The following is an 18,043-nucleotide window of genomic DNA, read 5'->3' on the forward strand; positions in this document are numbered from 1 at the left end:
TATCTTGGACTTGGTATTAACCAACATGAGTAACCACTGCAGCATCCCTGGTAAGATCAGACCCCAAAGCAGTCACTTTTGAAGTCACCATCTCCAAAAACTTCTCCAAAGCTGATTACAACCTCCTGAGGAAAAGGTATAAACAGCTTCACTGCCCCCTCTCCCTCCATAGGAACTGGCACATAGGTCCAAACCTACACCAAAGTATTATATGGCCATTTATATAGCTGCATAGAATCAGGAATGCCAGACAGGATGAAATCCTCCTCCTCAAGGAAGCGTCAACCTGTATGGTGGACATCTACAATAAGTAAACTCTATAATAAAAGGAACAAATTGCTGTCCAGGGCCAAGTAGGAGCAAGTGCCTAATTGGAAGTGATCTCTCCTTAGCCTGTACAAGCAAATAAGAGCACTAGTGAAATCCTCTAAAGCAAACTTAGAGTCCAAACTGGCAGCATCTACTAAAGATGATCATAAGGCCTTCTTCTCATATGTCCGCAATCTTAAGGGAACCACCCAGATCTGCTCAGAACTGGTGGTCAAGGACACCACATGCACAAACGCTGTAGATATAGCTAACCTGCTGGCAGACAGGTTCAGTGAAAACTTCACTTCTCTGTTCCCCCCATCAGTAAAATAGGACATCCTGTGTATTTGCCCCCCTCCGTTTATCTCTAGGGAGCAAGTCATCACTGCCCTCTCAAAGACAAAAAATATAGCCTACATGAGACCCAATAACATCCCAGGCTGCATCCTACATGAACTCAGGCAGGAACTTGCAGCACCATTAGTCACCCTATTCAACTAAAGCCTGAGTAGTGGCTTTATCCCAGCTGAGTGGAGGACATCTACTGTCAAGCCTTTGCCTCCACCGATACAGGAGATGATAGTCCCATTAGCCTAACTAGCCTGATCTGCAAGGCCATGGAGCAAATTATCATGGACTTCTTTAACAAGGACATTGGCAACCTCCAGACACTTTATCCAACACAGTTTGGTTTTGTCAAGGGGATGTCATGCCTGTTAAATTTGGTTGACTTCTTTGAGACAGTCACCAAGTCCATAGACAAGGAGAAAACGGTGCACACCGCCTACCTTGACCTGCCCAAAGCCTTCAACACTATTCCCCACTCGGGTGTAATAGATAAACTCTCTCAACTAGGCATCAAGCCTTATGTTACCAGGTGGATAGCAAAGTGGCTCACTGATAGAACTCACCTAGTCAAAATAGGGGAAACCACCTCAAGTACTAGACCCATAACAAGCAGTGTACCCCAGGGATCAGTCTTGGGGACCTCTGCTATTTGAGGTATACTTCTCGGAGGTGTAGGCCAAATTTGGTGGGCTATGGCTGACCAAGTTTGCAGATGACTCCAAGCTGGGTGCTGTCATCAATTCCCCTAGTGATGTGGATATTCTTCAAGAGGGTCTCAACCAAACAAATGACTGATGCCAGAAACATGGCTTCAAACTGATTGCCAAAAAATGCATCATCATCCCTTTTGGGGAGAGTGATGCCCCCACAAATTGTCACATTGGTAATAAGGTACTAAGCACGCAATCATTAGTGAGGGACTTGGGCACCCATGTTGATAGCAAACTGAATTTTGACCACCATATTTCCTCCATTGTACGGAAAGCTTTCTACGTGGCCCACCTTATTAGTAAGAATATCTCATCCAGGGACAAGGTGGTCATAACATCCCTGTATTCTTCCCATATCAGACCCATTATTGAGTACAATGCCACTTTCGGCATGTACCCCACAAAGCACATGCAGCAGCTGGAAAGACCACAGCGGTTCCTCACCCAGAGAATCCATGGCCTTAAACATCTACCCTACACAAATAGGCCCTGTCCCTCTACTCAGTCTCCTACAGACTCCTCAGAGGTTACCTCTGTCTGACATCCCCAAGTCAAGCTCTACTCAAGTAACCCACACACGCAATCTCAACCTGGTCTGCGACATCAGTAGGAGTTGTTGGTGGGACAGATTTGTATCTCAGAGACTCCCCTTTTGTGGAATAGACTCCCAACACACAAAGCTGAGTACCTCATTAAACCATATTAAGTGCAACCTGGATAACTGGATGGGGAACAAAAAATACACCCCTGGGATTTCATCTGTGTCTCTGCTGGACAGTGGCATACGGTACTGACTTGGAAAATGGACTAAATTCTTGGCTAAGCTTGTATTGGCCTCAGGGCCAATAACCTAGTAACTTCCTATGATCCTATGTATGCCATAGAATTGCTGGGTCATGGAGCGTGTTGCTCTCCATAGGATTTGTAGATCAGTGCTCATGTTAACAATTAGTGATGAATATAAGTCTTTGCAGACAGCAGCTGCACAGCTCATGACCATTGTTCCTTTCTGAGACTGTCCCCAAAGACAGGTCAATGATAAGTTTAATCTGCCATGGAAACGGTGGACCCTACTTGTTTATGTGATATGATCAGAAGGAATAGGGAGGGGAATGCACAGCGTCTCTATAACTAGGACCACTTGGTGGTTGAAGAGATCAGTGGTAAAGAAGATAAGAAGAAAATCTGTAAAGCTTCACATGCAGATCATCCTGCTCCAAAAAAGGCAGATAGTATTCAGATGGGACTCTCTAAAACCTGAGACGTGTACAGGAAGTAGAACCTTAATCTAGCCAGGAAGCATTTGCATTTTCTCTACCTTATTTCAGGGGAAGACAGGCATATTTGTCACTTTCTCTTCTGATAGAGAATCTGTATTGGTGGAAAAGTTTAGTAAAAGGATATACACCTCTTTAATCCTAAGTCTTAGGATTGTTAGTTGCTTCTGGATATCATTATTCATAGCCCTTTTTGAGGGTTTAAAATTGATTGCACCTTTTAATACAGAATTCAGGTTGCTGCATCTATTTTTATGTTTAATGTGTGTTGACATAGGGTTTTCAGTTTGTTCTCTTGTCAACATGCTGCTTTCTACTGGCCTAGCTGGGCTGAAGCCTTGATTGAGACCCAGGTGATTGTTTTTTGATTAGCACCCTCAGCACTGGTGTAGCCAGGCAAAGATGGAAAGGAGTGAAGGGACTCTGCCAGAGAGGAGGATCACTCTTGCAAGGGGAGAACATGAGAAGAGGATATGATTTCTTCAGTGGATACCTGGGAAAATACTTCATATGCTTTAAGGTTGGTGGTGAGGGCTACCTGTTGGCAACATCCCTTGTTAAAGTGAAGGAACTTCTACCACAGACAATCCATTGCACATCTACTTCCCATATATAACCCATCCTGAATGGGGTATAGGACTGCTCAAAACAATAGCTTGGGACACCCCTGACAACTGCCTAAATGATGACCCCTCAGCCAACTCTTACCTTTGGTGGTGGAGGAATGAATGGGTCTGTTGGTTGTGGAGGGGCTGAAAATAGTCAGGCAATGGGAGGAGAGCGCGCAAAAGAAATGCTGCTTTCTGTAAACAGTATGTTGATAACATGACATGCCTTTTATTTGACAAGCTCAGCTGTTATAAAATAATTGATTAGCATTGTATTGGCTCTAGAAGAAATTGTCATGTAGTTCAAAAAGTTGGGCAAATTGTTCTAAAATGCCTTCATTAATTCAGAGCAAGACATATGTTTTGTTTTAAGTATGTCATCAAGTTAATATCTCTTGAGTGGTCTTTGTGTTACTGTCTGTGTTGAGATGACTCAGATTCAGATTGCACCATGACTAATGGAAGCGTTAGTGAGGGGTGCAAATGTTCCATGGATGCTGGTTCTGCCTTATCGGTGTTGGGAGTTGATTTAGATCTGCTGCAGGAAAGAGACCTATGGGGAGGGCCCAGGGTTGCAGCTACATGCCTTAGGGATCACGTAAGATCAGGCTAAAGAGTATTCCTCAGTTGAGCAGCACAGGTGTGTTGAATCTTGTCTCCCACATTAGTTATGGCACTGCAGAAGTTTGTGCTGTACTGTGTAGCCTACAGGGGAATGGATAGATGTAAAAAATACCATCCATCTAAGTAGTGGATTAACTCATGACTCCACTGCTGGCATACAGGAGGAGTGCTCTACAAATGAAATCCCCATTGCAGAGATGGCACCTCTCCAAGGGTGATATTGGTGTATTAGCTGGGAAAGGACAGTAGTATGAACAGACATATAGTTTGCTGACTGAGGCTTAATCATCAGACTGGGAAGGTGGCCAAAAAATCGCTACATACTTGGCTAACATAAATTTAGTGAATAAGGGGAGTAGTGCAGCTGTAAAATCTGTAAGCTTTTCTCACATGCCTGTGAAAACTACCTTTTCTTAAAGGGCAACTATGGGCAGTAATTGAAAAAAAAAATAGGAAGTTCTTCCTGACCTAGATCTGCCAGCAGTACACTAACTACTTATTACAAATTTTATTTTTTTTACTCTGAATGCATTCATGACATGCTGACAAGTTCTTTTTTTCCTTGAAAAGCTGCTTCTTGCCAATAATGTCATAGTAAGTGTTCAGCTATTGTGATTACGATACCCAGGTCTGTCCAGTCAGATCAGATCACAATCCCATTTACATAGAATGAACATAGAAAGAAATGCAGTCAAGTTTGAGAATCCTCAGTAAAAATGTCAGTGAGTTTTTGCAGTGGGTGTTGCTTATTTGTTTCACACATATGTTTTGGTTCATTTGTGATAAGGTCTTGCTGCAGGAGAATAAAGAAATAACTGAAATGTCATAGCCATTTTTAAAAAGTCTATTGTGTGAGTTTAAGGTCATATCATCCTTTCCAGCTCAGCCAGAGCATCATATGTCTTGATTTGCAAAGCTCAGTAATTTATGAAATTGTTGTCAGCAATTATCAGGTTTATTCACCTTCAGACTACAAAAGTCTTAGTAGATTTGTGGCCCAGGGAAGGGAAAGAATGCAGCTTAATATAGCAACACAAAAGGTAACGAGTTGTGAGTTTTGAGCCCAAATAGCTTTACAACCTCAAGGAATATGAAATAACAAGAAAGAGCTTATAGGTTCCTTGCTTTACCATTGACAAAGGATGCCATAGGTGAAATAATGCAGGGGCAAGGGAGATAAATTCCTAAAGAAAGTATCACGAGATTTTATTCAGCCCCAACATGGTATGCGTTGAGAAAACTGACTAGGATACAAAGGCCACAGGGGGCAAAAACTATTAATTCATGTTTTTAATATACAGATATATGGAAATCATTCTCTGCAGTGGGTAATACACACAGAGGAGGGGATATAGTAGTCCATGAAAAGAAGGCAAAAATAGCATTGACCATTAAAATTGGTACAATCAGTGACTACAGTGTTTTGTTTAGAAAAAGACACAAAGTCATAAAATGCCAGGATTTACAGGCAGAATCAATAACAATGTGGAAGAAGGATACCCAGACAGTTCCAATAGTAGGAGCAATGAGTCTTATAAAAATATAATAAAAAATTGACAATTTTACTTAGATACATTACCAATACATGTAAATCTGTATGAATTGCAGAAGGAGTCAATTCTGGGCATGTTGTAAAGGGCACTTCTAACTACCATCAAAGATTGAAACAATGCTAATTTCATGAATTTTAATTATAGTTTGACATGGAAATGGGGTCCATTCCCATTATGATATTAGAAACCCAAAAGACTTGAAGAAATTAAACTAAGGAAAGGAGTGTTTGTACATAGACCATAGTTGTCCTTTAATGTGAAAATTGCATTTAAAGGCTGATGTCATTTCAGTAAATACAATGTATTTTTAGGTGGTGTTTGTGTGTGCGTGTGAGAGACTGTAATGTATGCTTAACTTCTATGATTGTCACTTCTGTCTGAGTACAAGTTCACAATGATTTTTATCTATGTTTTCTGACAGCGAATTGCATCTCGTCCTCTTGGAGCTAATCCAGATGACCTGAAGGATCCCATCAAAATTAGTATTCCTCGCTATAAGCTACACGGACAAGGAAAAGATGAGCATTATGAGTTTGAAGTAAAGGTGAGCACAACATCATTGTGAAAATGACAGAAAAATAATGTGTTTTGATTTAGTAAACATATATACAGCTGCAGATGAAGTCCTGTAAAGAAAATGTTATTATACTGTAATTTGCACTTCTTCCAGTACTAACTAGGGTATTCAGTGTTCAAGTGCCAAAGTAGGTCTTTAAAGTAAAATTTTCTGTCTTGGATGAGTAACGTTATTAAGCACATCAAATTGCTTTCTGAATTTGTGTCATCAGCTCTTAAGCATTCAGAGACAAGCAGTTGAAAATGAATGTATGAATACATGCAGATGAGTACTTTTAAGAGACTACGATATGATCATGAATTTGTGGTGAGCAGTCGTGTGTGAATTGTTTCTGAGGGGAAATATGATTTGTCATGCAGAAATATTTATGATGTTTAACTTGCAGTTAATCATTTTTGTGACATGAAAGATGGGTTTTATCAGTAGAACCATTTGGGAAAAGTAGTAATAATGAAATTCTGACTTGGGAAATTTTGCTAGCTAATATTAAAGTGTGCTACAAAAAGTTTGTAGGGAGATTGGCAATCATTTGAAATGTATTGTCTTCCTCACTTTCATTTTTTCCTTACTTTATGAAATTGTGATTATACATGTAGCTTGCAAGTTCAGTGTCATTAAACTGTCAATTTCCAGTAAGCCCAGCTCGGTTTTTGAATGTTTGACTATTTTTTGCAATAAGTATTGTGAACCACTTGAGTTAAAACTGTATGCAAAAAATCAGATCTAATATTTTCTATGTTAATAGTACAGAAATATCATAATAAGCACTGCAAGTTACAGTTTCAAATGATGAGAGAAATACCTGTTATTAGGCAGTGATGGGAGTGGTACCAAATTGTATGCTTCCCTAAACATCAGCATCACATTTTTAACAAAAGGTAGCTGTGTAAGTTTCTGAGAAAGCATATTGTAATAGCAGATAAGTCTTCAAATTCCATAGTGCACTTTGGATCAGATGCCAACGCATATATTTTTGACTGTGACTTTTCAAAGTTTTTGAAAGCTTTGTTTCTCATATGTTTCTGTGTAAGTACTAGAATGCTGGTATTATTAGAGGCAGTTAGTTGAAATTAATTTGGGCACTGTAAAAGTACATCAGTTAAACTTCCCTCCATTTATACAGTGTGGTTGATTAGTAACCATTTCAGTAAAGCCTGTTGATGTCAGATTTCAGATGACAGTTTCCAGACAGAAATGTTTTCTTTCTTTTTTTTAAACACCTTTATTATCACTTAAGACATAGGCACACATACAATAAAGCTAACATTTTTTTTTCCATTTGCACACATTATACATTGTTTTTCTTTGTCTTCACAACTGTCTTTCAGTCCAACATTACATAAACCACTCAATTCCTGCCTTCCCTTAAACCTCACTCCTCCTTCTGAACATTATTCTGCATGTATTGCTCCCACAAATTTCAGTTATTTCTATAATGTGTTTACACCTTGCTTTTTCAAGAGAGTCCTATTCCATTTCTTTATCTCTTTTACAGTAGTTAATTTTTCAAATACAGTCTGTTTAGATTTTGATTTGCATTTTCAAGTAATTCTTTTTTGTCAGCCAACAGAATTAAACTTATATCTAGGAATTCAGATCCTGTATCCCAGCTCAGAAGAATCATTTCCTTAGTCACGGCTATTTGCTCCACTAGTTATTTCTCACAAAGTACTCTGTAGGGAATTTTAAAAATCTGCCAACTCATTACATTCCCTAAAATACATTCCCAGTTACATCTTTCTTCTCTGTTGCATCTTTAGCATTTCCAATTTTCCTGAGGAGAAATTCTTTGACGTTTGAGTTATTAAAAAAATATATGCAAACACTTTCATGCAAAAATACTAAACCTTCTGGACTTTGTTGTATACTTGGGAGCCATAAAGATGTCCTGCCCTTATTCTTTTATAAATTTCTTCAGTCTCTCTTACCAAACTTTTCTAACTTCATCTGATTGATTCTTACAGTTACCATGCAGTATGTTATGTGAACTATTGATTATACTCATTTTAGCAGCAACTTTTGTTCTAGATTCCCCAAGCCCTTTCCCCTTCTCTTTGCTTGTGCTCTGATATCAATCCTAATAGGAAGGTAGTCTTTAACCTGCAGTCCAAACTATTTGGCATCATTCCACTCTATTACCTTTCCCTCTGTAGTTATTTGCTCCCAATTCTTTTGTCTCTCTGACAGGTTTCTCCAGTAAATTTCTCCCCCCTCTTGTCCATTTCCTGTACTCCTACTTGCAGTCAACTCTATGGGCCAAATTACATTTCTCCATTCCTGTGTTGGCATAGTTCTTAGAATACTTTCTGCAAATTTATGAATATAATAGTCTGTATGGTGGTGGTTTTATTCTCATTAAAGACTGCATCCAAAATCTTGCTTTGTCCTTATTTCTTGAACTACTCTCCCTTCATCATCATCCGTTTCCTCTTTGAATTGTAGCCTTTTGCTTGTGTTATGTATATGATCCTTAGCTGTGCTGCTCTAAAATATCCATTTAAATCAGTAATCCAAACCACCTTGTTCTATTGGAATGATCAGTTTATCGCACTTATCTCTTGCCAACTTTCTCTCCCAGATAAATTCTTTCAACTGTTTATTAATTGTGGATCACAACTTTTCTTCTGGTTGTTAAAAATATGCCTAGCATATATATAGAAAACTAACAGGACTAAAACATTTTCATTTTTTGTATGTTACTTTACATATTCATAAACAACAGCTTCCAGTTTCTCAGTTTTTATATTATTTTTTCTTTAGTCTCTTCCCACATATTTTTAGCTGCCATAGGGAAAGCCGTTTTAATCCATACTCCTAAATATATTATCATGTCCCCATAAACATGAGCATTGTTGAACCAAGTCTTGAGTAGTTACATAATTTACAGCTTTAGTCTTTAATTGTATATCCTGAAAAGACTTGAAACTGTCTCAAAATGTTCCAAAACACACAGCTGTCTTTTTCTGGATTTATCAAGTACAAAATAATATCATCTGCAAGTAAAGTCAATTTTTTTCTGATTACCATGCTAGTTATATCCTTGGATTTTTGAGTCCTTTATTTTCTTTGCCAGTGGCTGTAAATATAAAGCAGACACAAGGGAAAAGGACACTCCTGCTCGGTTCCTCTGTTGAAACACAAAGTATTGAAGTGGAACCCTCCCGCCCAGTTCCTCTGTTGAAACACAAAGTATTGAAGAGGAATCCTCCCACTAATATTTCCAGTGCTCCTTCATATACACTCCTAATTAATCTTAATATTGCGACAGGAAATGCAAATGCTTCCATTGCCCTACTCATAAATCCCAACTTACTCTGTTAAATATTTTCTTTACCTCAAGACCTACCACCAACACGTTTTTCTTACACTGTGCTTCCCTCTGGATTATTGTTCTGTTAATGCCATCAGATATTTGCTACCCCTCCACAAAACCGCATTCCTCCATCTCTTATGAATTTTCACAACATCTTTGCCATTCTTTTAGCTAGCAGTGACATAAATACTTTATAATCATGGTTTAAAATTGAAGTGGGTCCATATGAGTCTGAGTCTGATGGGTCTTTCCCTTCTTAGGATAATACAGCCACCACAGCTTTCTTCCAAGAAAACCAGTGCTTCCCCCTCCTTCTAAAATACTGTTAAACAAAATCTTCCAGATCTTTATCACTGTCTTCCCTCCTAGCTTTCACACTTACACAGGAATACTATCTGTTCCTGCAGACTTCCCTCCTAACTGATTATAATCATTGCTTTTAATTACATCAACTCCTACCTTAACTATTAGTTATTGAGCCTCATCTTCTCCCAGTCTTGGCATAATTAAGTCTTCTATAAATATTTCCACTTGTGCTCGCTCTGTTTCCACATTCCTCTGCTTTATACACATTTACATAAAGTTTCCAAAATATTTCTTAACACCTCTGTAGAATCTCTGGTTATTTTTCTTTTCATAGGCTCCCTAAGTTTGGTGACAATCCTTTCTACTTTCTGTTGCCTAAGTCATTGTGCCCAAAATTTTTGTGCTATGGCATTATCAAAAATAGTTGCTTAACAGCAATCTTTCCAAACTCATGCATAGTATTAAAATACTCTCTTATTTTTTGTTTAGCATGCCACAGTTGCTCCTGTTCTTGTCCTGTACGATTCACCTTATTCTGCAGTACTTTAAGCTTAGTCAGCCCCTCAAAATAATTCCTGTTATTTCTTAACTGTATCACTTTCTCTTTTATTTCTACCCTATTTTAAAGCCCCATTTTCATTTTATCCCACTCGCTTGCTGTCCCTTCTAAAGAAATTTCTATCTTCCCTAATAACTGTTGAATAATTTCCACTACCCATTCCTTAAATTATTTCTGTTTTTAACAAGTAGGTGGAAAGCACAAGTGCCTCATTTTTACTTCATTACCCTGCAGTTTTCTCCTAGTTTTTATTGGTGCATGATCTGAAATAGTTATTTGGAGGGGTGTTGATGGCCATGTTTTTGTGAAATTTTTCTCTCTGGTCTAGCCCATTTATTTTAACTTGGGAATAGACATGTAAATTCTCTGAGTTCCTACTACTGAATTCACATCTTCTGTAACAGATATTTTCATAGATTTCTTCAGAAATCTAACATCTTTTGTTATATTTTTCCTTCTATGTCCCCGTAATACATCCTCCCTATTTTAACTCAAGTTCCATTCCCCAGGTGTAAGTAATATTCTTGCTGAAAGCTGATTATTTCTCCCCAGATTTTCTTAAGCTTCATAATAGCAGTCTGTGGTGGAATGTAAATACATCCAGTGCAATTTTTCTCCCATGCCAGTAGCCCCTTAGTATCACATATCTACCATTATAGTCTTTATTTTCTCTTCTATCACTACCGGAGAGACTCTAGCAATCAGTAGTATTATTAACCCCCCCCCCCTTTTTTCTTTGTCCCTGCTATTGTGTTGAGTATCCATCCTAAAATAATTTGTTTGTCAAATCTACATGCTCATTTCTTTCCAGATGTGGCTGTTGCAGTATTGCTGTTTTCAGAGTGCATTTCTTACTATATCAATAATTTATCCCTTTTGTCTGTACCTTTAAGGCCATTAACATTTCGGAATACCCTCATCCCCTGTTAACTTAGAAGAAACACTCAAACATATATGGATTTTCAACAATTAAGTTTAACCCTCCAGATAGGCATAACTGTACCCACAGGAATAACCTACTCTAAAATTAAGGTTAACCATGGTAAAGTAGATATTACAGCCTGTTTTCTCAGTTACAATGATTATTGTTTTTCTTTTCTTTTCTGCATTCCCCTCCCATATTTGAAAAATAGTTTGTATGCTTTAAGAAAATATTAACTTTTTGCCTTAAGAAAAAGGTCACTGGCTACCTTTAAATAAAAGTAATATTTAGTAGAACAGTGCATATTTTAAATGATTAAGTTTGCTATATTAAATCAGCGAATGCTTAAAATAGCGAACGCTAATTTATCAACCCTTAAGCAGCAAAACCTGACAATCCTGAAGACATGGAACAATGATTTTTTTCCCCAGGGGAAAAAATTGCTGTTTCACCAAAAAAAAAAAAAAAGTTTAAAACACAAAATAAAGTGGGGGGGGCTTCACCTACCATACCCTCTGATGTGTGAGATTGTGTCCCCCACACCCTCCCTACTTAAATATACCAACTCTGAGATCACACCACAGTGGTGGAAATGGCAATGTCCCGAAAACGGCCCAGTGATTTTTTTACCTGGTAAATAAATCGCTGTTTCATGTCTTCAGGATTGTCAGGTTTTGCTCCTAAAGGGTCGATAAGTCAGCGTTCACTGATTTAATATAGATCCAGGAAGGCTACTATCTGTTATTCACTTCCCATAATTTCAAACTTTATTTTTCACTGATCTGTTTGTTATTCTGCCATTAAATTTTGCATATCCCTCAGCATAGAATGCTCAGAACTCTCACAATGTATTTTTTTGCACTTGCAGACAGCTCATTTCCATGTAAAAGCTGTCAGCAAAGAGAAAAAAAAACAGTTAACTTACATTGTTGTACATTTTATCCTGAATAGAATGTACAGAATTCCGTTGTATAACTGCCCTCAGCTGTAGACTACTTGTCTCTCACTGAGAACATTTGCTAATGAAGAAAAAAAAAAGTTAATATTTTGCAGATACAAGAATCGTAGCATATTTCATAGGTTCATAGGCAGGTAGTAGGCTATCTGCCTGAAGGCATTTATAATCCTAGCTGGAATGTGTTAGCTTTCGCAGCCTCTTTAGATTAGTTCCCTGTGCCTCTGTCCAGAAGAGCCAGTGAAGTGATCCCTGGGGTAAACTTTCTGTTTCCCATCCGTAGGTTCATAGGTTCTTACTAGGCTATCTGCCCTAGGACATTTATAAGCCTAGCCAGAGTGTATGTGGCTTACACCACCCCTTAGGATGAGAATACTACGCCCTTTTAGGGTTTAGTTTACTATGCCTCTGTCTAGTAGTGACACAGAGATGACCCCCGGGGTAAACCTACGATCTCCCATCCACTCGTCGAGATTTCTCTTGAATAGAGTCAATGAGGGGCTCTGCCTAACATGGACTGGGATTCTGTTCCAGAGTGTAGGGAGCCTCTGGGTTATGAATCTGTCCCTCCAGCACATTCTATTTATTTCTGTGTTGAGGTTTAAGTCACTTGTTCTCGTGGCTCTGATGGATTTGGATTTTCTAAGGTGGAGCATGTCCATTAATTCAGGATTGGACATGGCCTTGTACGTCAGGCACAGATCACCTCTGAGTAGGCGGTATGCGACTGAATAGTATTTTTTCTTTGTTTATTTGCTAAGTTTTTCTGCATAGCTGCCTAGCTTGAGCATTTGCTGGCTTGTTAAACTTGATTTCTGTATTAGTAGCTGTATTTAGAGCACAACCAAAAGCTGTTTGCTGTATTTCCTGTTTGCACTTAATTTTAAATCGTTTTTTTCTTAAAACTTGCATATTTTCTGTCCTTGACCTAGCACTCTTGTGTGGGGTCATTTACTGCACTGTTATAACTTGATATTACTTGTGAACCTCTGCTATCTCTGATTAAAACATACAAAAAAAAAAATCTTGCTTTTTTCCCACTTTTCTGAGAGTTAAAAAAGTTCAGTTACAGGCTTGCTGTTCCTGAACTATTTGAAAGTTTCTGTGAGGCCATTTTTGCTTGGGCTAAAGGAAAGTCTCTCTGTTGATCAGTGGCAGTGAATAACATTGAGCAGCTTCCCTGCCCCCCCGTAGAGGTGGTTACTGACTTAAAACTGTAGTTTTATTGTCCATTTTGGGTCTATTCCTGCTTCTTTCCAGCCCCTGCTATTAAGCACGCTTTAACGTGCTTTAGCGCGGAGTTGCCACTAGAGCAGCATCGAGCAGCGCCGGTTAAACAAGGTTAAACTCTTTCTGGCTCCAGAAAGTCTGTTCTTCAATTTTTCCCTTAGAACTGCTCTGTTAGGAACCTAAACAGTTTGCACCTTCACTAAAAAGTGCAGCACTTGTTCCAAATAGCTTTTTCTTCTCAAAAAGCTCAGCACTTGTCTTATAAGCATATCCCTTGTCTTATAAGCATTCTCTTTGCAGGTCAAGCACTCCTATATTATACAAATCTCTCACTAGCAAAACCCCCAGGAGTGCCCACTTCCTGCTAAGCCCACTACTTTTCTGTCTCATACCAACTCATAAATCTTTCTAGCATGTCAAGGGTCAGATGCTGGCGCCTCTCCTGCCCAGTTGGTGAATCTGGGAATTCTGAGACAATGTTACAATTGCCTCATGTACATGGACAACCCTCTCCTCCTCCCACGTAACACTAACACTTGCGAGAGATGCAGCTATTTAGCCAAACTGGAGGCTGAGCTCTCTCAACTCAGGACTGGCAAGACCAGGCAGGAGGAGAAGGCAACTACACACACCACAATACCAGTCTCACATAACTCAACCACACCACTGAATCAAACACACTAAGACATACTCGGAGGCTCTGAGTAAAAATTTACCTAAACAGCAGAGGCCTCCAAAGCAGACACCCAAGCAACTGCAAACTCAATACACCACACAAACAACACATAAACAACAAAATCAGTGTGCAAAGCAGTCAATGCCCTTAAGGCCAAATACAACACCAAACATACTTGTCATAGGTGACTCCGTAGTCAGACACACTGACGTCCCACTCACCAGGCTGAACAAGGAGAAGGTCACGGTAAGCTGCCTATCGGGCGCTAGAATCCACCACATAACACAAGCACTCAGGTCACTCCACGGCAAGTACAAGTATGACACAGTCATTGTCCATGCTGGTGTGAATGACCTGAGACGCACTCCCTGGACTACATGAAAAGAGACATAGAGGAGCTCTCTGATTATGTAGCCCAGGCAGGTATGACCCTGACCCTGAGCAGTATCCTTCCTTCACCAAGAATGATGCCACAATATAGTGACAAGATGATCAGCTTTAACAATTGGCTTAATTTCTGGTGTCATTCAAAGGGGATCCAGTGCCTGTCTGCCTGGGATGACATGCTCGACAAGCCACGCTGCTTCGCAAGGGACGGCTTGCACCTGTCACCCCTGGGATTCCGGATATTGGCTAAGGCTCTTGCCACCTCCATAGTGCCTTTTTTAGGCAAGGCTCAAATTCTAAACCTACCACCCTAGAAAACAAAAACGTGAAGAAACTAAGGGTAATGCTGCTCAATGCCAGAAGTCTAAATCTCAAAATGCACGCACTCGAGGCCCTTCTCAGTATTGAGAACATCGATGTCTGTGCTGTGACTGAAACCTGGTTCAAGGCTCCTGAGAGCACCCCGGCACGATCAGGTTTCATCTCATATCATGCGTTCCGGCCCCAAAACCCGGACCACACCACAAAAGGAGGGGGTGTATCCATATTCATCAAGGATACCCACACCTCCAGGTTGGTGGCTAAGCATGAAGCATCGGAAACCATCCAGGTGCAATTAACCATAGGCAAAACTGTTCTACAATTTGTAGCATGCTACAGGCCACCCTCTCAAACTCAGGAAACCCACACAGCCTTCCTAAAGACATTGGAGGGTATAAATGTATCACCAAACACCATCATATTGGGTGACTTCAACTACCCGAATATAGACTGGGAACATTACTCAAGCCCAAACTTTCTAGCCCAAAGGTTCCTGGAGTTCATAAATTCAAATGCCATGGAACAACTAGTCACCGTCCCCACAAGAGGAGAAAATATACTAGATCTCATCATCACGAACATGGGGACAAAATGCTCCACACCGGAAGTATATCCCTCATTGGTGAGATCAGATCATAAACTAATCTCACTAGAAATCCACATCCCGCCCCACCCCAAACAAAAGACCACAGTGAAGAACTTCTCTAAAGCAATCTTCACACTACTCAAGACAGGTGTGGTATCCTTCAAGGCCCCCGAGCCAATGGAAACCACAACCCAAGCTGCGGAAGCCCTTACAAATGCCTTCTATGAACACCTTCAGGACTGCATGGATCAGGCAATCCCAAATAAAACCAAGACTCTTTCCACAAAGGGCAAACGTCCAGTCTGGTGGACCCCAGCCATAAACAAATTTTACAATAAGAGGAGAAAGCTATTACATGATAGAGCAAAATCCCAAAAAGGGAAGGCATCTTTGATCAGCACCAGCAAGAAACTACGATCCCTCATAAAATCATCCAAGGCCAACTTTGAGAGAAAAATTGCCATAGATTCAAAAGACAATCATAAGGCCTTCTTCAGCTATGTCAGAAACCTGGGTGGAAACTCCCAGATATGCTCAGAATTAGTCCAAAATGATACAAAAATCACTGAACCCACAGACATTGCCAACATACTGGCAGACAGGTTCAGCGCAAACTTCACCCCCCTCTTCCCCCCAAAAGGAGAGATAACTATCCCAACTGAGAGTAGCCTCCCAGACATCTCAAATGTGCAGGTGAAAGCTGCTCTCTCTAAAGCTAAAAACACAGCATCAATGGGACCGGATGGGGTCCCCGGCTGTGTGCTACATGAACTCAATGAAGTACTAAACCCGCACATAAGGCAGCTGTTTAATCTTAGCCTCACCACAGGATATGTGCCCAAGGAGTGGCGTATGGCAACTGTGGTCCCACTCCACAAAAGCGGTGCCTCTACGGACCCTGGTAATTACCGCCCCATAAGCTTAACAAGCCTGGTCTGCAAAGCTATGGAGAGGATCATAATGGAACTCATAAACAAGGACATAGGGGACTTGCTGACCTTGGACCCAACCCAATTTGGCTTTGTCAAGGGCAGATCTTGCCTTTTGAACTTGGTCGACTTCTTCGAAACAGTCACCAAGGCCATTGATGAGGGAAAGGCAGTCCATACAGCCTACCTTGACCTTGCAAAAGCTTCCGACACAATACCCCACTCGGGTATTATAGAGAAACTTACCAGCTTAAATGTAAACCCATATGTCACAAGATGGGTTGCAAACTGGCTAAAGGACAGAACCCACAGGGTTAGAGTTGCTGGAGCCATGTCAGACTCCAAGCCGGTTACAAGCTTTGTTGTACTTTTCAGATTTTTCCTACATTGTTTTAATATATCAGTAAACTCCTCTCTCAAACCTGTCTCCACTGACTATATCACAACTCTACTCTCAAAGCTCAAACCATGCTCTTTCTCAGTAGATAATATTCCTCCTTACTTTCTCCAGATTGCTGCATATACTCCCTTGCTATGCCTGTATCTATACTAATCAGTCACTCCATCTCTGAGTCTAAAGTTCCTTCTATCTGGAAACAGTTTTACACTCGTCCTATTCATAAAGGAGGTAACTCCACAGAAATATTTAATTTCAGACCTATCGCTCCCCTCTCTCCAAAATCCTTGAGAACTGTATACACAAATAAGTTATGCATTATCTCTTACAAGAAAAACTTCTCACCCAAGCATAGTACAACCACAGCTCAACTATCATTTCTTAACACCTTAGTCCTTGCTAACATAAACTTATATCCTGTCTATTCCTTGACCTTTCTAAGGCTTTTAACACTGTCTCACACACACTGCTACTTAGTAAACTTGTAGACCTAAACTTCTCCCCTAATACAGTTGTATGGTTCTCTAGCTATCTCTCTGGTAGTTTGCAGTCAGTACGATGAGACTCCGCACTATCTACCCCTCTCTCAGTAAAAACTGGTGGTCCCCAAGGTTCCATTCCTGGACATTTACTCTTTAATATCTTCACCAACTTACTCCACTCCTCTTGTCCTCAATCTAACATTGTCCAATACGCAGATGACTCTACAATCATAACTATTGCTAATTCCCCCCTAGAACTCCTAACAAATACCCAGGCATCTTTCAACTCAGTAGAGAAGTGGCTCACTAATAATAAGCTCATCCTCAACCCTAAGAAAACAAAATTACTACTCTTTATACCTAAATCTGCAAACCACATTAAACTTTCCTTCTCCATAAGGTCCCTAAACAATACTCCTGTAGAAGTCGAAACTAGCACAAAACTCGTTGGCATTATCATTGACAGCCAACTAAAATTTGATCTTCACTTTAGCAAGTGTATCAAAAAAACAAACCAAGAGCTAAGACTACTGTACAGGAACAACAAATTCCTAACTACTGAAGCTAGGATTTTTCTTACCCATGCCTAACTTCTATTGATGGCAGGTGTGTACCCAAGAAGACTGAATGCTGTAACTAAATCAAAAGGTGCTTCAACAAAGTATTAGTTTAAGAGTGTGCACACTTATGCAACCAGCTTATTATACGTTTTTTATTTTTTTATATTTTTCCCCTAACAGATTTGCTTGTTTTTCAATTGAATTGTACAGGTTATAGGTCACATTAAAGGTGGGAAAAGTTTTGAAATTATTTATTCTGGTCTCTCTCTTTTTTTTTTTTTTTTTTATATCACAAAAACCTGGCATTTTAACAGGGGTGTATAAACTTTTTATATCTACTGCATTGATTACAGATGTATACTCACACTATGCTAACTTACCCCTCCCTCCCAGAATTAAGCCACCCGTATATAC

At 39.8% G+C, this 18,043-nt stretch overlaps 1 protein-coding gene across 1 annotated transcript in view; it reads left to right on the forward strand.

Moving 5' to 3' along the window:
• The window catches only part of KIF16B (kinesin family member 16B), a 3,706,250-nt gene that overhangs the window by 2,871,699 nt on the left and 816,508 nt on the right, over window positions 1–18,043 (forward strand). Inside the window, exon 23 of the mRNA XM_044056090.1 lies at window positions 5,851–5,973. Within this exon, the coding sequence (XP_043912025.1) occupies window positions 5,851–5,973 (123 nt within the window). The remainder of the gene's footprint in view (window positions 1–5,850; window positions 5,974–18,043) is intronic.

This window comes from Protopterus annectens, chromosome 1.part2 (genome assembly GCF_019279795.1).
Source record: "Protopterus annectens isolate FY-2018-M chromosome 1.part2, PAN1.0, whole genome shotgun sequence".
Taxonomy (NCBI): Eukaryota; Metazoa; Chordata; order Ceratodontiformes; family Protopteridae; genus Protopterus; species Protopterus annectens.